Source organism: Neopelma chrysocephalum, unplaced genomic scaffold (genome assembly GCF_003984885.1).
Source record: "Neopelma chrysocephalum unplaced genomic scaffold, ASM398488v2 Primary Assembly neopelma1_24, whole genome shotgun sequence".
NCBI classification, from domain to species: domain Eukaryota; kingdom Metazoa; phylum Chordata; class Aves; order Passeriformes; family Pipridae; genus Neopelma; species Neopelma chrysocephalum.
In genome coordinates, this window is record NW_020897693.1 from 17,700,075 (window position 1) to 17,727,619 (window position 27,545).

At 55.7% G+C, this 27,545-nt stretch overlaps 2 protein-coding genes across 3 annotated transcripts; one reads left to right on the plus strand and one right to left on the minus strand.

Moving 5' to 3' along the window:
• Window positions 1-744: 744 nt before the first annotated feature.
• Window positions 745-2,264, plus strand: CUNH11orf94 (chromosome unknown C11orf94 homolog). 2 transcript variants are annotated; one of them, XM_027706154.1, is made up of 4 exons: window positions 745-823; window positions 1,036-1,109; window positions 1,224-1,395; window positions 2,036-2,264. In XM_027706154.1, the coding sequence occupies exons 1-3, from the start codon at window positions 756-758 to the stop codon at window positions 1,358-1,360; spliced, it is 279 nt and encodes a 92-aa protein (XP_027561955.1). In that variant the 5' UTR covers window positions 745-755; the 3' UTR covers window positions 1,361-1,395; window positions 2,036-2,264. The 2 variants fall into 2 exon arrangements, with proteins under 2 accessions (XP_027561955.1, XP_027561966.1); XM_027706165.1 differs by having other exon boundaries at window positions 797-873.
• Window positions 2,229-27,438, minus strand: MAPK8IP1 (mitogen-activated protein kinase 8 interacting protein 1). The gene is made up of 12 exons (XM_027706065.1): window positions 27,320-27,438; window positions 19,574-19,679; window positions 11,715-11,948; window positions 7,897-7,978; window positions 6,472-7,344; window positions 5,748-5,823; window positions 5,128-5,300; window positions 4,730-4,839; window positions 4,472-4,591; window positions 3,354-3,424; window positions 2,977-3,075; window positions 2,229-2,537 (listed from the first exon to the last, which is right to left on the minus strand). The coding sequence occupies exons 1-12, from the start codon at window positions 27,403-27,405 to the stop codon at window positions 2,465-2,467; spliced, it is 2,103 nt and encodes a 700-aa protein (XP_027561866.1). The 5' UTR covers window positions 27,406-27,438; the 3' UTR covers window positions 2,229-2,464.
• Between the last annotated feature and the right edge of the window lie 107 nt (window positions 27,439-27,545).

The window sequence follows — 27,545 nt, forward strand, 5'->3', positions numbered from 1 at the left end:
GGGGTAGCGAGCTGGTGGCACTGGACTGCCCCACAGACAGCTCCCTGTGCAGTGCTTGGAAGCTGGAAATTGCCAGGTGTGTGTGCCCCAAGTGGGTGTCAGGAGCATTTCTACCTGAACCCTGCCTGAGGGATTCTGAGGCTGCAGGGATCACAGCCTTGTTGCCTCAGCACCCGAAACTGGGGATGTAGTTCCACATGCACATCCCTAATGGGCCACCACAGTTGGGGACCACAGGACTTTGCCAGTGTGTGTGGGGAGGTGGGACTGTGTTGCCACCTCAGCTGACAAGGCCCTGCAACGTGGCAACAGTAGCATGGAAAAGCCATGAGCAAGGGACTGTGCTCCCTTTGCTGGGGGTTTTAGCAGAGGAAGATGCTGAAGACTGCAGTCTGTGAAGTGTTAGTGGGGGTCACTCCTGGGAGGGACAAGGTGGTACTGAGATGAGATGCAACAGTGTTTTTGGAGTGGTTGAGAGGGAGGCAAAGGCAGGTGCTGACGGACAGGAACAGCCCTGGAGCTGTGGCTGCACAGAGAGACATGCACCACCACAGGGAGGGCTCTGAGCAGGTGGTGGGGCCCAGGCAGGACTAGGCAAAGGCAGCCCAGGACCTGAAGGTGAGGAGGTAGGAAGGGTAGCAGGAGCACCTGGGAGGGTGCTCCCACCCCTGCCCCACCCGGTGGGAGTCCTGGGCAACTGGGGTGGCTCCTCTGTGACCTCACTGCAGAACTGGTGGAACCTGTCAGTGTGCACCATGCTGCACTGGCTTCTGCTGCTCGCCCTGCTGCTGGGGGCTGCCCTCCCACAGCCTGCGCACCAGAGGTGATGGCATTTCCCTCCTCCTGCTCCTTCAAGCCCTGGTACCTGCAGAGGTACCCCCGGGCTCCTGACGTGGGTCTGACACTTGTGGCACAAAGAGCTTTAGAGCTGGCCAGGCTGGGTGGAAGACACGCAGCACATGGGAACTCTTGTGCCAGCCTGTGTAAGTGCTGTAGGACCTGAGCTCACTCCTGCCCCTGCGTTTTCCTCTGTAGGGTCAGCTACTCGGTCCCTGAGGACTTCTCTGCTCCCTTGGAGCTTCCGCAGAAGCACTTTGGCCTGGTGGATGGTACAGTGCTCTCTTTGTCACTCTGAACCTCCTTTCCATGCACTCACCCCTCCAGGTGGGCAGTTGTCCCTAATCCCAGGAGCAGCTGGGCCAGTGGCTCTGCTCTGCCCACAGATTACGGCATCAAACCCAAGCAGCCACGCTTCCCAACCCGGGCAGCCCGGGAGCGGCCGGCGGTGCTGCGCAGAGCTGGCAAAAGCAAGCGCGATGGTCTCGACTTGCTGGAGTACTACGATGATGCCCAGCTGTGAGCCAGTGTGTCCCCGTGCCCACCACAGCCCCCCAGGTGAGGGCTGGAGCAATAACCCCCAGAGGTCCCTCCTGATCATCATATGATCTCTGGCCTCCAGGGATTGTAGCCAGGGCTCTTGGACCAAACTCGAGAAGCTCCAGCTTCTTTTGGGGTCCCAAGGGAAGGAACGAGCCAGGGCCCCAACCGACTGAAGAGGGACACAAACGGCACAGTAGCTCCGTTCCATGAACCATCATATTTAATAGTTGTTGCCACCACAGCAGATCCAGCTGAAGCACAGAGACCGCTTGCTGCAGGGACTGGGAGAGCTCTGCTACCTCCCTGGTGCTTTGCACAGCTCCCTGCAGGCTTTAGCCCTTCCCTGCCCTGCTTTGGGCAGGCACCCAGATCTGTGCAGGGGCTGAGCCCCACTGCCCTGGGGTGCTCCAGCCCTGCCCCTGCCTCTGGCACCTGCAGCTGGGGGGAGAGGGGAAAAGGGCAGAGAAAGGCTTCCCTCCCGAGGGTATAGTTACTGCAGGGAGGTATGGGGGCATTTTTCTCTCTCCCCATGGCATGGATACAAGAAGGGAGGGATGGGGACAGAGGCAGGAGAAAGCTGTCTCATCTCATTCTGGCTCTGGCAGAGGAGATCCCATCTCCCAGCAGGAGCCAATGTGGGTCTTGTTTTCTGTAGCTGCTGTGTCATCATACTGCAAGAGATCGACTCTGCCACTGCAATTAAAAGTCACCCCAGATGGATGTGATGGGAAGCTGTGCCATGGTCACAAGGAGGAGATGCTGTTACCCCAGCCTGCAGCTGGAAAGGGCAGGAGCATGCTACTGCCCTCCCCAGCCACTCACAAGCAGGGCACCCAGCAGGTGCTTCTCCAATAGAATAAACTAAGAGTATTTTGTACAATAAACACAATTTCTCCAGCCCTCCCCCCTCCCATCCCCCCAGCCCGAGGAAGGGGAGTCACAAAAAGAGGCGGTGCTCCATGCCCCGGGGAGCCCTGCCCGGGCCCGCTCCTCCTTCAGGCTCAAAGCAGCTCTTGTCCATGCACGACCCGGGGAAGGGGCCAGACTGCAGCCCTGGCTGTGCAGGAGGTGCCTGTGCCAGCCCCTACTCCAGGTAGATGTCCTCCGTGGGGCACGTGTACTCCACATACTCCTTGTAGAATTGCTGAAAAGCCCTCCTGCAACAAGAGCACCAGGAAGCTGAGCAGCATCCTCCCCATAAGGCAATTACAGATCCCCACTTCCATCCTCATCCTAACACCCTACCCTGTAGCCAGTTTGACCCTCCAGCCCCCCGGTCCCTGGCCCCTCCTGCATTCACCCTCAGAGCTGCCATCAGAGCTGCAGGGTCTCCATCCTTGCTCTGATTCCCTGCACAGTGCATGACTTTAAGACATCTGCCTGCAAAGCCCTGACCTGGGACTTGTTCCAGTGCTGTCAGGAATATGATGCCTATAGCCAATAGGCAATCCTGGCTCTCACCCCAAGCCTCTCATTCAAAAGAAGAGGTGCCAGCCAGGTCCAAGCCCCATGCATATGGGGAGATGGAATTCAGCCTGGCTGCCTTGTTCCTCCTGCCCTTCGTGAAACAGCCTTCCCTGCCCAGCCAGGACTCACCCTACAGATTCTGCCAGTGGCTTCGTGGACTCCTCCGAGACGAAGACATGACAGGCAAATCTGTGGTCAGCAGGGTGCTTGGTGATGAACCCAAAATATCTGAGGGCAGAGAGAGCAGGTGTGACTGAACCAGCAGATAAGCAGGCACAGTACCCCAGCATCCTTGAGGTGTACCCACCCTTAGACATAGGGGTTTGGAACCTGCAGCCAATCCCCCTGGTGGCCACCAGCTGCCACAGCCCATGCCCAGAGCTGGGATGTAATGCCCATCCAAAGGTGCTAGGAAACCTTCTCTTTCCTTCCTAGCCCAGTCTTTGCTACTCTCAGTGAGCAGGAAGGCAGCAAAGCCTCTGCATCGCTGCTTCTTTGCTACTCACTTGTTGTTCTTTGGATGGTACCCACAAAAGGAAATGTTCTTCAGCTGGAAAAAATGGCTACACTTGTTTACCTGGGGGGGAGAAAGAGAAGAACTGTCAAAGTTTCCCTCCTCATGCCCCTATGGGGCAGCTGGTCTCTGGAAAGGTGCACTTGGAGACTGAGGAGTGAAATTAATTGGAGCCTGATCCTGGGCTGCTGTCAGCAGCAGTTTCAGGATTGCCCCAAGCACCTGCACAAAGAGAGCTTTTCCAGGCCTGCTGGCTCCCACTCCAGCTACCTCTACTGCCAGTAGCTCCTGCAGGGTTTCCCTAGAGGCCCTGAGTTAGACTGTACTCAGGCTAGAGTCAGCGCTGCTGTTCACAGCATACACGGCCCTTTTTCCTTGCTAAACAGGGTCTCAGAAACACCAGCAGATAGAAGGTGAATGGACAACTTAGAACTAAACAGGTAATTCAAGCCTAGGTATCCAAGGGGTCCCAACCAGAAATGAAAACTTATTTATACAAGTCTTATTTATAAATTTATAAAGTGCAACTAAATTGATAGCATCCTCTAGATACAGGCAAGACTTATCTAGAAAGAGGTAGAAACTCCAGCCCAGCTCTGTCACAGCACTCAGAGACATGAACTACTCATATCCCAAGCTGTAGGGGAGGTTTCTCAACAGCTTGCTGCAAAGCCCTTACTTGCCTCTGCTCAGCATCTAAACTAGCTTTACTAGGCTACTTATGCAGAATGCTAGTCAGCAGCCTGCCCTAGCCAGATAAAGAGATTACAGGGCAAATCTGGAGGACAGCACTCAAAATAGTAGCAGAAAGGTTTAAAAGCAGCTGACAGATTACTGGGTACAGCTCAGCTTGCAGCATCCCAGCACAGCGACGTGCTTGGCAGCTGCGAGGGCATCAGCTGGCAGTATTGCCAGAGCTGGGACCTTGTGAGGCATGGGGGACCCTGATGGTGGGCCTAAAACCCTGATGATGGTGGTTCTCACACCCTCACACGTGGGGTGGAGACCCTCAATTTTCATATGCAAACATGACCTATAGCACAGGGGCCACGACCCAGCCCAGAGCAGCCATCAGGGAAGGGATGAGACGAGCAGGGAGCGGGGCACTACCTTGCCGTGTTCCTTGGAGTCATCAGCTTTCACAGCAATCTTGACCCCACGCACACTGATCTCCAGGACACAGCTGGAGGGTGGGTTAAAGTGCACAGTGAGGCGGCGTGTGGTGGCAATCTGAGGAAGACAGAGAAACAAAGCCCTGAGACTTGTGAGCAGTGCTGATGGCTCACCCTTTCCCTTCCCCACTAAGGCTCTGCCCTGCTGCCACAAGGAGCAGGCGCTTCTGCTCCCGAGAATGGTGTGGGATACTACCTTCTGCATGGCCGCGCAGAGCACGTCATTGCCCTTGTGATAGGGAACCTGCACCGAGCCAAGGAACTTCACCCGAAACTGGTCCACCCAGTCACTGCTCTTGGCCAGAGCTGGAAGAGAGAGCACATGGCAGGGATCATCTCTAATGACCAGGTGTGGGCTGAGCTCCACCTCCCCTCTCCATCTTCCAACCCCTGCATGTTTCCCTGCCCAGGAAACACTTCCTGCAACACTAGGTACCAACACCCAGCATCACAGCAGAAGCTGCCCATCACTCCCTGCTGGGTGCCCAGCTTGGTCCTCCCCTGCTAGCCCTGCTCAACACCAGCCACTGCTCAGTGGAGAGGATGTGAATACAAGATGGGGACATCAGCAGGCTGCATGCAGAGGCTTGGTACCTGTTACATGGTCTGGGTCCTTGGTGACTTCAATAGCGTAGTAGGCAGGAAAAATACCCCGATCACCTGTGCGCATGTTGTAGGCCTCATACCAGTAATCTTCCGCCTGCACCTCCACCAGCAAGGGATCATCCACCTCCAGCTCCAGCTCATCCGCATGGCGAGGCACAAACCTGGGTAGAGAGGCACTAGCAGCTGGCCGGTGAACAGCACTGGTGGCCTTCTCAAGGGCACACTGCCGGGGCACCCACCACCACCCCAGGCAGGCAGCACTCTCATAGACGTAATGAGCCACCAGGACCCAAGATGCTAAATAAAGCATTGGAACAGGTTTAAGTTTAAAAGGTGGCAACATCCTGGCACCTAAGGCAAGGGTATCCCCTATTGCAACCTCCCATGCTGCTCCCCAGAGGTCTCAAGTGCCCCTGGAGGACTTGCCCACGCAGTAGCATGGGCAAATGTTGCTCCTTGGTAGGGCATGAGCTACAGGCACTGGTTTGTTCCCCAGGGCTTCCCACACTGGAAACACTGGGGCTTGTGCTAGCCCCACCTTGGTGGGAGAGCAGCACCAGCTTTCCCCTGCAAGAGGCTGGGGACACTGTTTGTGCCTGCAAGCTCACCTAAAGACGGCGCGGTGAGTCTGCTCCTGCTCCTCCCCATTGATCATGCAGGAGAACAACCCGAAGGACTCGGCACCTGCGGACAAAGGCAGAGAAGGACATCTCAGCATTGAGGGCTCAGCATCGCAGCCAGGGGAAGGACATGGGCCGGGCAGGCTGCTGAGACTCCTGCGGGATCTCAGCCAAAGCCACACAATGCCACAGGAGAGGGAGGCATGGCTAGAGCTGCCACATTGGTGCTCATCAGTCTCCGTGGGCGAGATGACCTCCCTGCACCAACTCACACAGTTCTGACAGCTGGTGTCACCTGCTGTGTGGGACAAGCCACACCATGGGACGCCCTACCTGCCAGGGCATGCCACCAGCCCTGGTGCTCTCCTAGGCTTGGGGATGAGGGTAGCACACCAGGAGGCTGCTCCCTCCAAGCCACACCAGGAGCCTCCCCCTCAGCCCCCTATGGCCATATCTTGGGCAAGCCAAATAGGCAGCCTGGAACACCTACTACCACTCCAACCTAAAGCTCACAAGGCTTTTCCAAGCCCCTCTCCCCCATGCCTTGCAGACCACCAGGGACAAAGCCACAGGCTGCAACAAGTAGAGCTAGGGCTCATGTCTGCTGGTGGCTCCCCATCTCCTGAGTGTGCCCTCAGCCTTGTACCAGGGATGGGCAGGGCTGCCCAGGGAAGCAGCCACCAGCCCATCTCCCCCGGTGTCCAGAACTCACTGGAGGAGCGTGCCCGTCCACTCATGAAGACATTGAGGAACTTCTTGGAGAAGTGGATGTCCGCCTCAGGGGTGGAGTCCTCAGAGAGGCAGACTGAGTCGCGCTTTAGTGCATCCTCCTCGTATTCCTCGCCAATGGCTGACTCATAGGGTGAGGAGATGCAGTTGTCATAGACTGTGGCCGAGTCACTCTCATCACTGTAGCCCGAGTAGCACTGCTTGAGGCTGACCAGCTCCAGCTGCACATTCTCATCCACTACCAGCGTGTATTTGACAGAGTCGTAGGAGAGGGCACTGGTGTCTGAACTCACTGAAGCTCTCTGAAGGTTGTGCCCTGGCCGGGAGCCACCACTCCCACCACCACAGGAGGCCCTGGGCAGGTTTGTCTTGTCAGGGGAGGACATGTAGTCCAGCACCTCGTCCTCCTCGCTGATGGAGGGGTTAGTTTTCCCTGCCAGGGCTGAATAGCTGGAGGTGTCAATGTCAGAGCTGATGGACATGCGGTTCTCACTGGACTGAGATAGGAACGGCTTGTCAGTGTCCAGGGGGTCCGAGTTCTTCTGCACAGGCGTCAGGTAGATCTCCTCTGTGGCCTCCAGCCTCACGTCTGTCTGGTAGCGGATGCGGTCCCGGTGGGCCTCGGGGCCCCTCGTCACCACCACCACGCTGGCACCATGTGGTGGGGCCCTGCTGGTGGCCTGGTGCTTCTCGGGCAGCCGGGACGAGGCAACGCAGGCTGGTGCCATCTGGGTGGCTGCTGTGCGCCGGCATGGGCTCTCTGTGGATGTACCCCGGTCTTTGGTGGAGGTTGTGCTGTTTTGGTGATTGACCTCATCACTCAGGCAAACATGGTCATGGGGAGGGGTCTGCTCACCTGTAGGGAGAGGAGAGTAGCACTGACAGCCCTGCAGAGGGTGATGCTCCCTGTCACGGAAGGTGTCCAGGGATGCCACCCAGACTCATAGAATCATTTAGGTTGGAAAAGACCTCTAATTCTTGAGTCCCAACTGTTAACACAGCACTGTCAAGTCCACCACTAAACCATATCTCTAAGCATCACATCTACATGATTTTGAACACTTGTAGGGACAGTGATTCCACCACTTCCCGGGGAGCCTGTTCCAATGCTTAATTGACCTTTCAGTGAAGAAATTCTTCCTAATATCCAATCTAAACCTCCCCTGGTGCAATTTGAGGCCATTTCCTCTTGTCCTATTGCTTATTACTTGGGAGAAGAGACTGGTACCCTCCTCACTACAACCTTCTTTCAGGGAACTGTAGAAAGCAAGACTCAAGATGGACATGCACCCTGTATCCATGTGGGATGTTTTTTCCAACCATCTCCTCCAGCACCACTTGCCTCAGGCTCCTGAGCACCATGAAAGGGTGCAAGGAGCTGACCCTGTCCAACAGCCTGAGAACTCACCCGTTTTCAGAGGGGACGATGACCGGGACACCCGCTCCTGCCAACTGTGCTTTTTCCCCAGAGAGTTGTTATTCAGAGTGTCCTGAGGAGAAGAACAAAGCTGCCTTATAGCCCAAACAGTAAACATTGTGTGGCACGGCAGTGGCACCCATCTCCCCCTGGGTCCACAACACACTGCTCAGCTCCCCTCTCAGCTGGGCATGCTGGGACACGTGATGCCCAGGGAGAACCCCTGCAAGCCCCACATCTCACCATGCTACTGCTGTGAGAGCTGGTGTGGTGGCCAAAGCAGGTTGGGCAAGGAGCCAGCTGGGCTGCATTCATCCACCCTGGGGATAGTTGGCTGCAAGAGCCCACAGCTGGACAGTTCAAGGACAAAGAGTCGAGACCCGAGCCTGCCTGGATGTTTTGCTCCCATTCTGCTGGCCTTGTTTACCTTTAGACCACCACAATGAAATCCCAAGGGCCAGGCATTGTGCTGATGCCCAGCTGGGTGCCAGCTACTGGATAGACTAATGCCTGCCACTGAAGACATCCATATTGGCTGTATATAGGGGTATACATAGATATGTATGTATGTATACAAATCTCTACATTCACACACACACATATGCAGTTCACTAACAGACATCAATCCTGATCAGCTGAAGAGGAGGGGCACGATCAGGCCGCCTGTACTCCCCGTGCTTGGGTGAGTTTCTGTAGGTGCTGTGCCCTGCCTGCCTAGCCCTGGGTGGCCGGCCACGCATGTGCACACCTGTGTGTGCATAAGGGAACTCGTGCTCAGCCTCACTGTGAGACCCAGGGACCATAAGCCACCAAGTCCCCTCTAATAAGGACTCTCCTGCAGATGGGGGACAAGTCCTCCCTGACCCACCTCAGAAGGATGCGACATCCCATCTGCTGCAGCCCCAGCCTCCGTCCTCTCCTCCATCCCCAAGTTCTCCCTGGTCACACACTCCCAGCCTCTCTTGTGGGGCACTGGGTGTTTCTGCCCCAGCTGCAGCAGCGGCATTTTCCATGTCGTTAGTTTTTCCTCAAGCACTAAGCCCCACTGGGACTCCCTGGATTTTCTCATGGCCTTATCGCCAGCCTGCAGCTGTTAGCAGCAGCGCAGGAGCTGCCCCATCCTTTACTTTGTTTCCCCATCAACATGAAAGAAGCCTTTGCCCCAAAATTCCATTATGTCACACACTGCTGAACCATGTCTGCCAGACTCCCTGCCTTCATGTGGGGAGTGGAGAGACTCCATCCACAGGGCTTCAGTGACCTCCCAGTGTGACCTCCATGAGTCCTTCCTGTGCCAAGGTAAATAACAGCACACCCCGCTTGCCTTTCCCAGGGACACGATGGGCTGGGATGCAGGCCAGGCAAGCTGTCACAGTGACAGCCTCTGCGTGCAAAGTGCCACGGGGCCAGTACACACAAGCCAGCCTTGCTGCCTACACTGGGACAGGAGGCAGCAATGCAGCATGTAGATCCCACCAAGCCCACCCATCCCACAGGGCCAGAGCACTCTGGGGTCTGTAATGCTAAGCCAGGGTAGAGAGGCATTCTCAAGGTCTTAGAGGATGAACTTAGCCAGTCACAACAACTGTTTCTTCCCCTTTGGGAAGCTGGGAATATTTCTCTCACCATTTCCAGCCCACCTGTCTGGGATGATGATCACAGAGAGCTCAGCAACAACTGCGATACCACTAGGCTGGATCCTGGCCCCACAAGGAGAAGCTGGAGCAGAGGGTGGGATGATGCCCTGCTTTGTGAACACCCTGCCAGACAGAGTGCCTGGTGCCCTGACTGGGCACGTGGCTATGGTCCCTCTTCTGACCACCAGCAGGAGGAGGGAGCTGGGCAGGCCAAGAAGGTGCAGGAGGGTCTCACTAAAGTGGAAGCAGATTTCAGGCTGATTGCCAAGGAATGCCCTGCACCCTGTCCTCTCCTTGGGGCACCACATGTGGGCAGGGAAAAACTGCCTCTGGCTAGAGGTAGGCATCCAGCACCTTACAGCCAGCCTCTCACTAGATGCTACCAAAAGCACTATCCTCCCTGGCCAGCCATGCCCCAGTCCTGTGCACCCACTCCTGCTGGCTCCAGGCTCCCGTTGCCAGCTGCAGCAAAGACTCCCTCTCCCATTCCACAGCTCAGCTGTGCCCGTGGCTCTCAGTGAGCCCCACAGCCTCCACCATCCCCTTGTGAAGCAATTATCAGCTCCCCCTCCCCAGCCTACCATCTCTGCAACTCTCTCCACCCCAATCCCTCCTCCCTCCCCACTGGTCTGCTGCCACCGCTGGACACTGTTTGGGACCTGGGACCGACTGAGGGGGCCCTGCTCTTCCCCATCCCTCCAGCTGACTGTGGCTGCCATGTGCCACCTGCTCCTCAGGGTCCCTGCATAGGGTGGGACAAGGCTGCTGCTGTCCCCTTGTCCATTATGCTCACTGGGGCTACCCCGCCTCCCCAGCCCTGTGGCCTTTGTCCCCGGTGCCAGCTGCCTGTGGGCGCCCATCCTTGGCTCTCTGCCTTCTTCCTCCTCCTCTCACCCGCAGCCTCAGGCAGTGAGCTGGCATCAGCTGCTGGTGCTAGGTTGGTGACACCCAGCTCCGACTACTCCCCATCTGTCACCCACAGGGACACCTGCCTCTCGCTTCATGCTCCTTGGCTGAACGTCACCACGATGAAAATCCTCCCACTTGGCAGAAGGCAGAGCTGAACGCAGGAGGGTGGCAAAAATAGCCCTGCACGTCGCACACTTTACGTGAGTTCATGAAGTCTGCAGGAGGGACAGGGCAAAGGGACTCCGGCCACTGCTCGGCGGGTCAGCATGTGGGGCACTGAAACACTTCCCACCCCAGGGGTGATAGCAATACCATGGCCACGGGGATAGGCAATCTTGGCTAAAATCATCCATCATCTCATACAAAATCTAAGTACGAGCGAGACAACAGAACCCCCTTGTCCTCCTGGCCACCATTTTAGGCGTTGCTTTTCTGTCTCAAATTTTGCACTGGGCGCTGACATTAATGCTTCTCTTGCCAGGCACTGCTGCTCAGGAGAAGAGGCCACCAAGTTCCCATTGTCAGGCTTGGGGTAGCCGGTGGCACCATCCTGCCCTGGGGCTGGCGCTGCCTCAGCCCCGGGCTGCTGGAGTCCCGCCAGCTGTTGGTGCCAGCCCGTGGCGGGGTGCCCCGTCCTGCGATGGCTCATTCACGCGTTCCATACGCCATGCCTCGTTTGCTCTCCATTCCATCCCACGGGGGCCCTTCCCAGCTCCCAGCCTGCCTCTGCCCCACGGCTCTCTGCCAGGACTCATGGGCCCTGTTGGGGGCACAGCTCAGTCCCGACACGATTCTTTGCCTATTTCCTCTCCATCTCGGCAGCAGGGATGCAAAAAGGACCTACCGGGCCCTAAGCCCGCCCAACCACACCCGCTGAGCTCAGTGCCGGGATGCTCGGCGGTGTGCGGGGGCGGCCTGGCAGGGCGTGATCAGGCTCCCGGGACCCCCGAGCCCACAGACTGCTCCCTCTGGCTCTGCAGCGGGGCCGAACCCGCGCTGTGCCCGGCCCGGGGACGCAGGCGGCGATGATAAGGGACCCCCGGATTGCGGGGGCGGCCGCTCCGCCGAGCATCGCGGGGACGGGTGGCGGAGCCTCTCCCCACCACCCCTCCAGCCGAGCCCGGCCGAGCCCCGCCATCCCCTTCCATCCCCCTCTCTCTCCGTCCCTCCCTCCCTCCGAGACAAAAGACCCCGGCGGACGGCGGGAGCATCCCTCCTACTCCCCCGCACCCCTCCACCCGTTCGCCCCCCATCCCGCCTTACCTGGCTGCGAGGCACCTGCGGGAAGAGGTTGAGAGTTGTGGGTCGCTTCGGCCTGTAGACATCGGTGGTCCCGGCCAGGGGGTCCTTCGGCAGCGGCTCGGGCGCCGTCTGCTCCTCGGCCGGCGCGTCCCCCGCCGCGTCGATGAGGTCGAGCTGGAGCATCTCGGCTTGCAGCCGGCTGGCCTCGCCGCCGCCCGCAGCCCGGGCCCCGCCGCCCGCCCGGCTCACATGGCCCTGCCGGGATTAGCGCCCGCGATCAGACCACGGGGCGGGCGGGCCGAGCCTCGGCCGCCGCGCCTCCTGCCGGGGCCAGGAAAGGGGGGCCGGCCCCGGGACCGCCGCATCGGCACCCGCGGCCGCTGCCTTTTAAAGGGGCAGCGATGTTATTCCCGAGGCCGGGGAGCCCCGCGCCCCCTCCCCGCCTCCAGGCGCAGGCAGTACCCTCCCTTAGGGATGGGGCCCCCGCGGCATCTCATCCCCGGCTGTTGCCTGTCTGTAGGTACGTGCAGCCGTCACTTAACCACGATGCGCACAAACGTGCACACCCAGGTTTCATTCAACATAATAAGGACAATTTTACGGTGAGAACAACCATTCAACAGAATAGCCTCCCCAGGGAAGTGGTAGAGTCCCTGTCGCTGGAGGTTTCCAAGACACCATTGGACAGGGTGCTAGTCAGTCTCACCCAGGCTCCCTTTCTCATACAAGGTTTGGCCAGGTGACCTTTTGAGGTCCTTTCAAGCCTGGGCTGCACTATGATTCTCCCATCCAAGGCACATTGTGCCCTTTCTCGGTTCCTGTCCTGGCAGCTGGGACTTATACAAGCATGGAGGTTTTTCTTATTGGAGGTTTGGGTCAACCCCTGCCTGGAGCAGGTCACTTGGGGTCTTGCCCATCACACCTGAATATCCTCACAGACAGAGAACACAGCGCTGCATTGTGTACTGGTGCTATGTGCTGCACTACTACTACTACCAATACTACCTTTTTTCTCTGGGGTTGAAATTTTCACTGCACATCTCTGAGAGGATCAGGCTCCTTCTTCCCTGTAATGCCCACCAGGCAGCTGGGACCAGGAATTCCATTCCCCTTGTCTTACCCACATAGAACAAGCCTTCTCTTCTTACCCACCCTGCATTTACACATATTGAGACCCAAAACTGTGCAGAAGGGATGCCTGATGAGCGGGCTCTCCAGTCACTTGCTAGTGGTAGCTGTGCTCTGGCTCAGGACAGCTCCACTCTCTCCCCTTCTGCCCTCTAGGAGCAGGGTGGCCACCATGGCCTGCGAGGGCTGTGAGGAGCAGATGCCCCATTGTGCCACCTGGGCTGGGCCCCAGTGCTGAGCCACCACACACCTTGTGGCTGTGTTGCTGGGCAAAGAGGCACCAATGTCCTCTCGCAGCTGCACATGTTTAAAGGTCAGTGGTTTCCTTCCCAAGCATCCTTCCTTGTATTAACTGGAGCTTGCACATGCACAGGTTGCTGCAGCCAGCAATAAAGGTGGCAACTTAGCATCAGAGAGTTGAATTCCCTGTGTTATCAGCTGTTTGTGGCAACTGGAAAGCTCATCAGCGGGCAGAGGTGGGGAAGGATGGTTTTTGCAGCCAATGGTATCCGCGTCTCCAGCTGCATGGAGGATGCCCCTTGAGCCATGGGAGAAGAAACAGACCCAACAGCTCTGGCAGCCCCTCCAAGAGCTCTTGTTGCTACCAGCTCCTAAACTGTCAGACAAAAGCCAGCACAGGCAGGGCTCTGCCTGCTGCAGACACAGTATGAACCCTCTCACGGTGGCCATTTCACCCCAGTGTCCTTGTTGTAGTCCTGGAGGTACTGGGTGAGCACCTGGAGAAGCACTGCCACCAATACTTGCCCTCTTGAGGCTTTAAATGTTTAAATCCCTTGTTTTGAGAGTTAGCCTTCATAACACAAGTTCTGTGTTTCTGTGGCACCAGTTTTCTGTGATAAATCACACGGATTTTAACAAGGAAACTGAGGCATGGGAAAAGAACTGGAGGGAAATTCCAACTGAATAAATTATATCTAGACAAGGTAGGTATATTGGAGTCAGCTGGTGATGTTCAACCTAGACTGCTAATGATGCTGCCTCAGTAATTCTATAGCTGTAGCAATCACTCAGAAAACACACAGAGAAGGGTAAGTCCCAGAAGGATGCAGAAAAGCAAATCAGTACCCGTTCTGAAGAAAAGGGCACCCTAGAAGGGATGCAGCACTCCAGGTTCAAAAGCTAGGAGGAAACTACACCACTGCAGGTACTTGTTAATGGTCTGTAGCTCAACAAAATGATTTTGGAATCACACAACAATCCATCACCTTACCATCTCAATGAACTCTGCAGTGATCTGCAAAGCGAGAGAAGGGACTAGATGTTGGGAAGCCTTTCTAACTGCAAAGACACTGCCCTACCAGAACATGCTGCCTTCGAAGCCCTCTAGGAACAAGTTAATGCCACCTAAGGTCAGCTTGAGCATGTTCATGCCTCAGCACAGATGCATCAGCAAAGTGTTTTCCCAAAGTCCCTTCACCCTGTGGGAGAGATTAAGGAATCTGGGAGAGCAGTACCAATGCCCAAATCTTGCAGCGGGATGAAGACAAGATGCATACCTGGACCCCAGTGCAGTCACAGGGATGCTCATGCTTCCTTACAGACCCATCCCTGGGACAGATGTGATGCTGGTGTGCTCCTGCTGATGCTACCTCCTACCTGCATGGTGCCATCCCAATGGCAAAATATCCCAGTGTCCAGCAATTGGCCTCTCTCTGATGGTCCCAATGCTGTGGCCCCAGGGGGCTGGAGCAGCATGAACCCTGATGCAATTGAGAGGTGCTGGGAGCACCAGTCTAGCTAGGGGAATCACCTGCACGGGAGCTGCTGCCAACCCTGGGAAGCTGCTTGCTTCCCTAGGAATGAAAGTCTCTTGCAAGAGGAGTGGGGTGATACACAAGATGTTGCTTGAGTGATCAAAGGCTCTTCCCTGCTCCCCCACTCCTGCAGCCTTAGCTGTCAGAGGAGGAGTGACAAAATCTTCAACTGGAAAAAGCATTTTATGAGCATGAGGAAGCAAACATGACTTGCTGGGCAGAGGGGACAACGGTGCCTCCTCTCCCTACCACCACCTGTGACTACTTTGCTCTAGCTTCAAAGTGCCAGGAGAAACCTCTCTACCCCCAGCCTGGCACAGCCACAGCTGGCCATGGATCACAGGGACAGCTTCACGGGACAGCCTCTGAAAAGCTGCCTGGAGTAAGCAGCCGCCTTACTGCTGCATCCTTTGCTCCCAGCCCATGCATCTGGCTCCCAGCTGGTCCCCAGATCAGCAGGTTGCAGGCTCATGGCAGCTGCTTCCCCCTTTGCAGTGGGTCCCACTGGCCTGCTGGGAACGGCTGCTGTTAGTGACACACTTGAATCAGTGATGCTGAACATCAAGAGAAAGCCCTCGGCATTTCCAGCAGTCTTATTATGCCGAAAAAACAGAATGTTTTGTTTTTAATCTCCACATAACTGTATGAAGATACATGGCTGGTTCAGGCCTTTTCATGCAGACCACAAAGGCTCAGCTCTTTTCCCTTTGGACACTTGTTCTTGTGCTCTCAGGTATTTCCAAGAGAGGTGTTTCACAATTTTTTCTTTTTCTTTTTTTTGTTTGTTTGTTTGTTTGGGTATTTTTTCATTCCTATATTAACCTTTTTCCACAGTTCCTGGAATACAAATGAGGCACCAAGCTTTTATTAACCTCTGCCTGTCTGTTTGCTGGGATCCATCTTGCTGAAGCCAGGGTTTGTCACCCCGGATTTCCAAGCCACCAAAACAAGGCCAAACCCCAGGCAAAAGTCTGGTGCTTTTGTTGCAACCACCCCTCTCAACACACCTGACTGCTGCCATTGGCTAGGTGGAAGTGGTATCCCTCATCCTAGAGGTCCCTGCTCCTCCCCAGCTGGCCTCCTGCCCTGCCATTCAACAGCCCCAAAGGCAGCTCTGCTCCTCCAAAAAGCCCTCTCCTCAGCCTTGCTTCACTTTTCATTCACCTGGGACTTCTTGTTGAAATTAAGGCTCGTTTCAACCATGCTTGGGATTATTCCTCATTCTTAGTGCATAGTCTCCTGTCCATGAGGTGTGGTCCTCATCAGTGGGTAGCTCCCTTTTGCACAAACATCGGTCTACGCCTCCTTGCAGTTTCTGTGTGTCTAAGACACTATTTCTGAAGAGATACTAAAATAGCCCACAATGAAGTAATCTTTGTTATTCTGGGACCAAAAAAACCCCAAACCCCACCTCTGTTTGGGTGTAGACCTCTGTACCAGCTGCCTGTTCCTGCCACAGGGTTTTGCCATCAAACATCTCTGCCCAGATCCCCCACCTCACCAGGGTCACTGATTGTCCCGGGTCACCTTCACAGCCCTTGGGCAGGGCTTGTCTCCTCACTCCTTCTCAGTGCTCTCCTACTTGCCAGTGGGTTAATGTGCCTGCCCATCTCTCCAGAGACACTGTTCGGTCGAGAAGTTAGGAGTGGCTGGATGCCTCCAGCCCCATGGCTCCCTGTGGTTCCCAGTGCCTGTTTCCCCCTTCCCCATCGTTCTCTGCTCTGGTGTGATCTAGTGAGCCATTAGCTTGCTTTCACCCCACATCACTTGCTCTATTGCCAGGCTTTCACCAGCTGCCTGGCAGTGCAGGGCAGTGCAGACCAGGGCCAGCCCTCCATCCTAAGTACCACAGGTGCTCTGTGGCACTGGGAGCTCGCCACAGGCAGGGCATCAGCATGGCCGCCCTCAAGCCCTGGTCCCAGCACTGGGCTGACTTGCCAAGCCAGCCATCCCCATTCCCACGTGATGCAATTAGTGGCTGATGTCAGCCGTGGGTCATTACTGATTTGCTGGCTCCCACACTGCACACAGACCCAGCCAAGCTGCTCCCTCTGGGCCTGATGCTTTCATCAGGCAGATCCTGCAACCCTGTCGCCCCGAGGTCTCTCTGGATGGCAATCAGGTTGGAAAGCTCCCTGGCTCTCGCCTTCAACATTTAGGATTGAAAAGCCCCTCTCACTGCCATTGTTGTCACCACTTTCAGTTCTGCTCCTTGGGCAATTCTCTGTGTCCCATATAAACCATTTGGACATATTTTTAGCAGGCATTTTTTCCTCAGCATGGTAAGCTTCTTCCTTTGCTGTGTTTATGAACAACTCATTGCTTCCCCTAGAGCAGCCTCGCATCCCCCTCCCACCCCAGCAGACTCTAAGTGCATCCAGACACTTGCACAAAGCAGCTCTGAGCTGTCCCCAGGGAAGGCATGGGACTTGCAGCCAGAGCCCGAGCAAACCCTCTACTGAGGGCCAGATCTCTGTATTGCAGCACAGGATTGCAGGAACTCCTCACTCAACTGTTTTAAATGGGTGAAACAGATTATTTTTCCTCCCCTCAAGGAAGAGCTGCAGCAGTCGAGCTGCAAGTACCCCCTGCCCCTTACCCTCCCTGCCAAACTTCAGCAAAGGGCTGGCAGCCTGTAGAGAAATAAAACTCCTGCTTTGAGCCCAGTGGTGCTATCAGCAGTGGGGAACTGGAATGGGTAATGGGAAGTGCCCAGCAACACATGCGCAACCTCTACCTACCTCACCTATTGCAGGCAGGAGGATCTCATGACTGGCTCTCGATGTGGCCATGCCCTCATGGACACCCAGCACTAGGTTTGCCTTTGGTTTTGCCTCCAGCATTATTGCCTCCTTCCTTCAGCATACACAGCCCATACGCCCAGGCTGTCCCAGGGAAGCCTGGCCATAACATCACGGAGAAGGAGGAGGTTGCAACTGGAGCAGAGATGTGGAGGAGCAGCCCCATCTCTGGGAGCAACCAAGTTTCTGCTGGGAAGGTAACAAATTAGGCCAGGGAACACAGCAGGAAACCTTCACCTCCTGGGGATGAGGTCTGCCTGTACCATCCTGCCTGCAGTGAGGGATTCCCAACAACATAAATTCACTTTCTTATTTTAAATCTGCGACAAATTGCTCTGCCTTTCCCCTCCTCACTGGGTCTTTATTACTTTTGCAGAGGAAACATTTCCTCTAAGGGACAGAATGATTCTCAAACCATTTGGTTGTTCCTTCAGCCTTTGCATCTGTTAGCATGAAACATATTGACAAAATGCAGAGTCTCTGTGTTAAGAGGCATTAGTTGTTAGCTTAAAAAAATAAGTTTTAAGTAGAATGAGTTAGAATGGGTTACACAGAGTTATCATACTCTGTGATTTAGTATGTTGTTTGTTCGGCTTTACTTGCTTAACATCAGTAGCTGAATCTGCTGAAGCCTTGAGACACAAGCTGTGAGCTTATACCTAGAGATATTTTCAGCTGGAACCAAGTTAATTCTCTTCATAATTTTCCTAGTAGCTGGCACAGTGCTGTGTTTTGTCTTTAGTATGAGAAGAGTATCGATAACACACTGATGCTGTGATTGTTGCTGAGTAATATTTATCCTAAGTATAGGGCTTTTTTTAGTTCCCCATACTCTTCCAGTGAGCAGGTGCACCAGAATTGCAAACCAGAAGACAAAAAGACTTCAGCTGTCAGCAGAAGCTGTGACTCCACAAGATGAGAACAGTAAATGGCCTGCCTGCACAGACATGGAGAAAGAACCCAGTAAGGTGTTAGAAGACCCTAGGCAAAAAAATCACCATTGGACCAAGAGGCACACAGAGAACACATGAGGGGCGGGTGCATGAGTCGTAAGGGTATAATTGCCTGGAAATTTCTTTGTTCAATGTCCCTCTCCAGAGACACACAGCTCAAGCTGACCTGCTGCTGTACCACTAAATTATTTATTTTTATAAAACCAATGCCTGGGACTCTGCTATGGGAAACCTAGGGTTGCACCTGAAGAAGAAGGAATGGCCCTGAGAGTGAGTATGTGGTGACTGAGGGGTCAAAAAGGGCACTTGTCAGCTCACTGGAGCTGCCCGCTGTGAAGGGGCCTGGTCCCAGCAGTTAATAGTTTCAGGTAGTGTGTGTGATTCCTTGAATGGTGTGAGAATATTCAGGCAGCAGCTTTTCCTTTGACATACTGCATATTTCCAAATCCAATGTAATTATCAGTTTATCTCCATGTTTCTGCCCCCATGACCTTCTAGGGAAGTTCAAATAGTGGTGTGAACCCCATCAGCATAGGGTTCTTTTAGGATGGATGGGAGACCCACTTGCAGCATTTGCACGGGCTTCACAGCACCCATCTTTATTCCACCTGCTGCCTGCTGGGGTCAGAGCCACCTCCTTCATCCCTGTTTCATTAGCCTCCAGGTCTCCTGTCTCCTGAAGACCTGAGAATAGCTCTAGCTAAAGGCAACTAGCCAGCCAGAAAAAACACCCTGGGTGAGCAGAGGACGGTTTTCACCATGCCAGCTCAGCTGCATCTCCAGGTCCAGGAATGCATGTGGGGACAGGAGACACAGCTGTTCAAAACCCTTGGTGCCACCTTGCACATGCCCTTGATTTCTGGGGATGCTCATCAGGTGCCAGATGCTCACTGGTCATTCCTCTCAAATGGGGAACATGTCCCCAGTTGCATCCAAATACTTAGGCTCGTCCCTGAGGAACAAACTCAATGGGAACCAAAAGGCACCAGCTTTGAGATGCTTTTTTATCCCTTGGGTTTGGCTGGCTCAGAAAGGGTCTGTGCTGTGCTGCAGTGAGGAGAGGGCACTGCTGAGCAGAGGGGATTGGGCTCATGGAAATGGACACCTTAAGGAAGCATTGCTGGCCTGGGGACCTGGTGGTCTTGCACGAGGCTGATGGTCCTGCCAGCCCCACTGGCACATTCTGCCCATGCCCCACCCCTCCCCATCCCTGTCACACTTACCCGGGTGGCCAGGCTCTCCTTGCAGTGCAGGCTGATTCCACACTCATCAGTGATCTCAGAGAGGTCTTCATCCTCAAACTCCTCAAGGCTGATGTCATGGATGAGCCTGGAGAGAATGGAGATGGCACGGTCACCCACTGTGCTGGTGGTAGGCAGGAGGGTGCAGGGCACTATGCTGCCTTTGGGCTGGGAGCAGCATTGCCACATCAGGAGAGGCTCTCCCAGTCTCTACTGGGAAGAAAGACTGGGAAGGCGGCTCCTTCCAGAGGTGGTAGGTCCATCCCTGTTGAGTGGCTGGGCTTGGCATGTTCCATGGCTGTGGGGAGGCAGGAGGAGTGTGCCCCAAACCAGTCCCTGCCTGACCAAAGACAGCAGGGACTTGCAGGGAGAGCATGGGACAGACAGCACAGCCAGCCCTATCCCAGGAGGTTCATTCTGCTCCCGCTGTCCCAGGGAGCCCCTGGGATTGTCCTAGCTGGGCACAGACACCCAATAAGGGAAAGGCCAGGGTTACAGGGAGTGGAAGGGTTGGGAGTCCTGACTGGGTACAGCTGCAGGATGGACCTTTCTGGGATAAGTGACCATGTCAAGACCCACAGAACTTGTAAGCACTGCAAACCTCTCAGCCATGGCACGACCAGCCCCTGAGCTGCAGCTGGGAGGGATGTCCCAGCGCAGGTGCCTGCAGTAAGAGAGGGCAGCAATTTCCCTCTGCACCAAAATCACTCCCTGGGGTGATTACGGGCATCCCTGTGAACACTAGTGCTGCTGAGCTGACCTGCATGGCTTCAGGGGTTCCTTAGGGCTGCCAACCCACAAGCTCTCTACACCCCTTCAAAGCATTTACAGAGATATCCTTTTATAGACTGAAAACATGCTGACCAACCCCAGGGAGACAGTGAGGTGCTCCTGACTTCTGTGCATTAAAACATTTCAAGATAGTGGTACCTCAATGCTCCTCTCACTTATTCATTACCACAGGGGTAAATAAAAGAGCCCAGCTCAAAGGTCCTTGGTCAACCAACTCAGACCCTTCAGTTTTGTCTGGAGTGGCCATGGGCACTGCTTTGCTTGCCACCATTTCCATTTGCTCCCAGCTTCTCTGGCTGGGAGATACTTAGGTGAAAGGGCTATGCCAAGCCCATCATCCCTCTCCAGCTTGGCCCTCAGCAGCAAGGAAGGAAGGAGAAGGGTATTTTGTGACCTGTAGAGCTCCCATCCTCACTCTAAGCATTGCTTGCCCACCCCGGGGGTCGCCCCGTGCTGGCACCAAGCCAGTGCCATGGACAGGTAACACCTCCCTTGTGCCAGAACCCTGGAGAGGGAAAAGAGCCGGAGAAGCCTGTGGAGGAAGCAGCATTTTCCCTCTGTTTTTGAGGACCCCACCAGTAGTGGTCTCCTGGGGTGAAGACAGCTGGGAACAACTGTGTCCATGGAGGCACCCCCTGCAAGATGCATCAGGAGTGCAAGGACACAGCCTTCAGCACAGGGTGGGGCAACTGGACCCCCCCTCACCCATGTCTTCCTGCTGCCCATGGGAGGGAGGGAACATGGAACAGGAGGCTCATGACAAGCCTTCAAAGCACAAATTGATTTCTTCTCTGGTTACACGGGTCACCCGGGTGGGATATCATCCATTGCTAATGCTCAGGGCCTCCACCCACCATGGTGTGGGAGCACAGTGGGCACTGCAGGGTCCCAGTAAGAGGCACAACATTGCCAAGGGGCTGGCAGGGGCTCCCTAGCTCTGCAGGAGCAGCATGAGGGGCTGGCAGTGCCCCCCACTCCGTGATGGGGACAGGCAGCCCTGTCCGTGCTCTCGAGTATGGGGAGACATTGCACAGGTCCCCAGCACTGGCCCTGCCTGCTGATGCTGGGGTGCAGCAGAATGTGGCCAGATACCTTTGCCGCTCTGGTGCCTGGCTGCCACACAGCTCCCTGCGCAGCCAGGAAAACTTTGGGCTCGACTGGATGCCAAGTTTGCTCCTGTCCTGTGGCCATCGCTTAGAGAGAAGAGCAATGTGCCAGGAGCAAGGGGCTGCCCCTCACCCCCTGCATGCCCGCGGGACAGCCCCCCCTCCCTTAGGCCCAGCCAGTCCCCTACCATTTCTCCCACTGATCTTCCAGCCAGCTCTCCTCCTCGGTGCTTGACTCCATTTTCAAGGGCAGCTGCATTGAGGAGGACCCCTCCCTTCACTGGGGGACACAATCCTTCCCCAAAAAAACCCCCAGGCCTGCTGTGAGGAGCAGTGAGGGAGATGACAGCTGAGCCCTGGGTGCCAAGTGCCTCTCTGCCTGACCCGTCGCAGTCTGTGGCTGCCAGCGCTGCTCTGTAAGCTCACTGCGCAACCTGGGGAAGCTCATTAAAAATAGATGGAATCAGCTGTCCTGGAGGGGGAAAAAAAAAATAACCTCCCCAGCTGAGCCAGCGCCAAGTCCCTGCACTCTGCTGGGGATGCTGACTGCCGCTGACTGCCTCTGCCTGCCAGCCAGCCAGCCTGGCTCCTGCTCCTGCTCCAGCACTCGGTCCCCAGCACCTACAATGGGCACAGGGGATCTGCTTACCCCATCACAGACACCTGCACCACCCACCTCCTCCTGCCCTTGCAGCATTGCTGCCCCAGCCAGCAGTGGGAGACAGGAGTGTTTTGTCTGGCTTCTCAAAAGGTAGAGTGAGGCCACTCACGGATGCAAAGGCCAGAAAGTTTCCAGCACAGTGGGACCAGCGTCATGGCCAGCTGCACTTCCGAGCTGAGGGAAGCGAGAGGAGCACCTTTGCTGAGGGGCAAACCCAGACACCGCAGAGCAGTGCTGACAGCACTGTCCCTTCCCTGTCTGCCCCCACCTAACCATCTGCCTCAGGCAGAACCATCCCTGAGCTTCCCCAACCTCTAACCCACATTGACAGCCAGTGAAATACCTGGTGAGCTGCTCTGACAGCTCCCAACTCTCTTCCGCTGCTGAAGGATATAGGGGTTGTAAGTGTGTAAGACCCTTCCAGAAGAGTTATGACGAGAAGATGAGAGTTCAATTCACTTAAGAAGGCATTCCTGCCTAGAAAGAGGCATCTTTCCCAGAAATAGTTTTAGATGTTTTCTCCTCCTGCATTCCAGAGAAGCTCACTCCGCATGTAGAAGAGAAGTTCTTGCAGACAAGTCTGAAGGCCCCACAGCTTGGGGGCCAGGGACAATAAAAGCCTGAGAAGAAGAGGGAGTGTGTTTTTCTTAGGTCCTGTGCTGTTTGTACCGAGATGTTAAGTGTTCTTGACTTTTGGAAATAAATTCTCTTAAATCCTGTCTGGTATTTTGGGGGTACATGCATGCATTTAACCCTTGCAGGGGTCTTTCCCAGGAGAGGCTGTCAGGTGTTGCTGCCAAACTGTTGACACAGTGGCCTCAGATAATCCTCCATAACCCCCACACCTCTCAGACCCACTTGCTGCCCAGCAGCATGTTGCAGACCATGAGCTCTCCACCATGAGTGGAGAGCTGTTCACTCCTTACCCCATCGAGATGGAGTCAAAGCTCTAGGAGAGGCACCCACTGTGATTTCGAGATTTGGATAGGGCACACCCTCTCCACCGGCTGCACATACCCCACTCGGACACATAGGGGGGAGGCACCCCACTGCCACCCATCACAGCACTGCTCTCCTGCCTCTCACCGCCACCCACTCCAGAAGCTTCAAGTGATGGGTGCATCTCCCACCAGCTGCCTGGGACCTGGCTTCACTCCTGGCCAGATCAAGGGGAGTGATGTCCACAGGAGCCCAGCTCACAGGGTGGCCTGGAGTGCTCTGCTGAGCTAACCTGTTGCTAGCTCTTTCCCCACCAGTGCCATGCCACAGGTGAATGTCACTCCTGATACTGTGTTCACTGTCTCTCAGCCCCACAGGAACAGCACCCATGACTCCATCTTCCCTATCAGCTTTGCCTGGAGGGACCTCATCTGCTTGAAATCTCATCACTTAATGCAATGAACAAAGAAATGTCTTATCTCTATATTACTTTCACCCCTTGCTCCTCTCACATGGGTGCTCCAGGACTTCCTAGGAGATACAAGGAAGGCTCTCCATTACACGCCCCTCCTCCCTGTGCTGGAAATACCCTGCCTTTCTCTCTTGCTTCTCAAAGAGGCTAAAAATACCAGCAAAATTTAACAGCTCTGACTCCTCAGCTCCATCACTGGTAGTAAAATTCTGAGCAGGACCTACATGTGTATTTTGGCCAACTTCCCTCACCAGCAGCCATGGAATCACAGGTATATGGGAGGTTATCCCCATCTATGGAGGTGGAAGAGCCTTGACCCTGCAGAGGTTATGGGTGCTTTCCTGAAGCATGTGCTGAGAGGATGGAGCCCTTCTGGATGCATGAGAACTGATAAACTCAGGATACCTGGGAACTGTGAGCAAGAGTGCACACATGGGTACATGAGCAGAAGCAAGCATTACCTGCCCGTGGCAGGAGCAGCTTGATCACAGTGCTAATAACAGCCTTATAATCAAGCCTGGTTGCTGTACCTCCCTTGACTCTGTGCCTTGACAGGGAAAAGAGGACTTAGAATACTGCCTCCCCACCCCACTGCTGTTGCATGGGATTTCTCACACGGGGATTTGGCCAGGGCAACATGACATGATGGAGCTGGGGGCTCCAAAAAACCTGGCTACCTGTGCTGTGCTCTGATAGTCTGCTGTCAGGCAGCACTGTGTGGAAGTCCTGTAACCAGCACCAATGGGAAAAATAGTACTATCCTACTTTTGGATGGCCCCGTGTTTTTCCTTCCATCACAAAAACCACAGAGACTCTTACTCAAACCAAGGAGAGGCACCTCTCTCTCTCCATCAGGAGAAGGCAGCCCTTTTGTCTCCCCTCACAAGACAACAGGTAGGCCCCTTCTGATGCCCAGCTCATTCATTGCCTCCAAACAGGCTCTTTTGACAGCTCCAGATGAGCATGTCCGACACATAAAACAAACCATAGTGCTAGGATTGATTTTTGCCTCAGCCCGAAGGTGCTTCTTTGAAATTCCCAAGGAGATGAACTTCCCCCAGAGACCTCCTCACTTCCAAAGGGCTATGATTTCCCACGGGGCTCCCTGAGGAGCGGGGTAGTTCCCACTCTCGCCAGATCTATGCAAATAACTCCCTAAGGGCTTCTTTCCCCTGGAGCCTTCCTATCCAGCAGCTAAGTGGATGCCCTTTGCTTTTTTCAGGGAAACCTAAAGAAGACAGAGGAGATCAGTCCCTGACCTCTTCCAGCTACATCAGAGCCACACTCTTGGAGGCAGTGGGGCAGGCAGCATTGTGAGCGCTGTGGGGCCCTGCATCCAGCTGCACCCCACTTGTGCAAGTCCTCCCTGCCCCTCTTATGGTGGGTAGAGGGACCCCCAATCCCAGAGAGCCCCCAGAGCTCCTCACAGGAAAGCCTGGCCCAAAGCACTGGCAAAGCTTAGTGGCAGGGCAAGGAGTTGCAAACTGGTGTTCTAGAGAAAGACATTGAGAAGCTCCAATGGACACAGCCCCCACTGCAAGGCTTTGTGAGGCTTAAGGACAACAAGGAGACTGGATAAGAGTAACTTCTTTTTGCAGTCTTCTAAAATGCTGTTGTTCTTGTCACAGTGAGTGGCCCCCTCTGGAGGTCTTCCTGGTTAAAGGAGGACTCACCTCACTATCGTTCTCCTCCCAATTCTTCTCAGATAACACCAAACCATCCCTGGCAATGAAGACCTGCCAGCCCACCATGCCTCTCCTCTTCAGAGCTTCAGACCATCAGGCTGCTTGCTGGCCCAGATCAAGTCCTCTCTCAATTCAAGCCAACCGATCACCTAATGCTTGTGCCAGTACGTCACCGCTCAGGGAACTGAGAGAGCAGATGTAGGTACCAGAGGGCAGAAATCTGAAACACCTTTCCTGCAGGCAGCAAGCAGGGGTAGAGGGCAGGGCTCACTCAGGACCTCACTGCCAGCCACAGTCTGGGCCTTCACCCTCAATCGCACTCATTGTTTCTGGGTCCAGCTCATCTGGGGGGGACAGCCCCTCGCTAAGCCCTGCTGCAGGGATGCAGGACCTGGGACAGGCACAACCCAAGCTGTGACATGTAAATGTTGCTTGTAAATGTTTCACTAGCGTGGCTCCCTTCTCACACAACACTCCCTGCCACAACATCGCCTCTGATCTGCCAGACCTTGCCCCAGGCTCAGAGACATCGCTGCATCTTCTTCCACTTCAAGTCTCACACCCCGAACTCTGTGCCCAGAGAAGATTTTGCACTCCTGCCTTGATTCCCCAGTTTTCCACCCAGGTGCACAGCCTCCTTCATGGAGGTCAGTTCTTCCCTAGGGCAGGCTGGCAGCACACTGGGCTCCTTTTTCAAAGGTCTGAGGCACAGCAAGTAGCAGCACCTTGTTCTCCCTCCCAGGGCATCGCTGGTTGCTGGGGAGTGGGAGGGTGCCCAGGGTACAGCCAGTACATCCAGGACAGTGCCAGGTAGTAGGCCCAGCACTGCTTGGCAGCTCAGCCTTCAGCCCCCAGCTCAGTGGCCAAGCCCCTTCTCCAGGGTGGATGTTTCCAGAGGCAGCATTTAATAGCTGGGTTTGCAGGGTATACCAGCCATATTGCAACAGCTCTCGCAGGCAGCGCTGCAATAGGAGGCAGCTGCCAAAGCCCCGGAGCCATTAGTAAAGGGGGTCTGGGAGCAGAGCCCTGCAAGGGTAAATTGCCTGAACACCTGCACCTGCCTGCTTCCTCGCAGGGTCCCATGGAGCCCCCAGCTTCAGGGGCTGGGCCTGCCAGAGGTAGCTTAGCTGTGGCCCCAAGTGTGGACCAGCCTCTCCTTTCCTCCCCAGAATCTCAGCACACAAAGCTGCCAGTACCAGTCTCCCCTTCTCAGCAGGCTCCCTGACAGCTCGCCCACAGCACCCCTGGGTGGCAGAGGCAAGCAGAGAGCAATGGCTGATGATGGCATGGCTGTCAGGAGCAGGGAGCCTCCCCCGATGGCAAGCGAACCACGCCAGGCACTGCACCTGCGGGCAAAAGCAGAGCTCCCTCGCCCGCCCAGCACATCCCTGCCCCCAAGCTGCCCTTGGAAGGCACCAGAGGCTTGAAAGCCCCCAGCCATCCCTGGCCTGGCCCATGCCATTGGAAGTCCCCGTGACAAGCCTCGTTGGGTTTCAGAGGAGACACAGTCCCCTGCATCCCAAATCGATGGGAACACTTGGTATTGCTAAGAGGATCAATTCTGGCACTCTCCCACCGTCTCACTTGGAGTTCCTGTTTCACAGGGGTGGGAAGGAAGCAGGAGCATCTGGGATTTCCAGGAAAGGGCTAGAAAACGGCTTTCCTGGGGGTGGGGAGAGAGATGAAGAGGTGTTTGAAGAGGACATAAGACAGGTAAGGGGGCCGGGGGGTAGAGTGTGGAGGGGGACACGAGGCCAAGCAGGGAGCTGGGGAGCTGCAGTGATGCATGTATGGGGTGAGGGCCAACATGGCTTAGGTGGGTGGGCTAAGCAGCCATGGGGGTGCTGGGGTGATGTCTGCGATGGGGGTTCAGCGGTGGCTGGGGTGGGGAAAAGAAGGGATGGTTGGGGTGGGGGGTCGAAGGGATGCTCGGGGAGGGGGTAGAAGCGCTGGAGGAGGCGGGGGCCCGGCGCGGCGATGCGGGCGGGGGGGCTGCAGCAGATGGGGAGCGCTGCCCCGGGCAGGGGGCAGGGGCATCCCGGGGGGGTCTGGGGTGGGGAGGGCGGCCGGTACCTGAAATTGGGGGGCGAGGCGAGGTGCAGCCCCAGGAAGGGGGAGGAGGCGGGCGGGGATGCGGCTCCTTTCTCTCGCTCCGCCATTCTGTGGCTCTCTCCATGCAGGCGGAGGGCGGGCAGGAGGGAGGGAGGCAGGAAAGGAGGCAGGGAAGGAAGGATGGAGGGAGGGGGATGCTGGTGGTGCCGGCGGGGAGGGACATACCTGCCGCCGGGGCGGAGGGAGC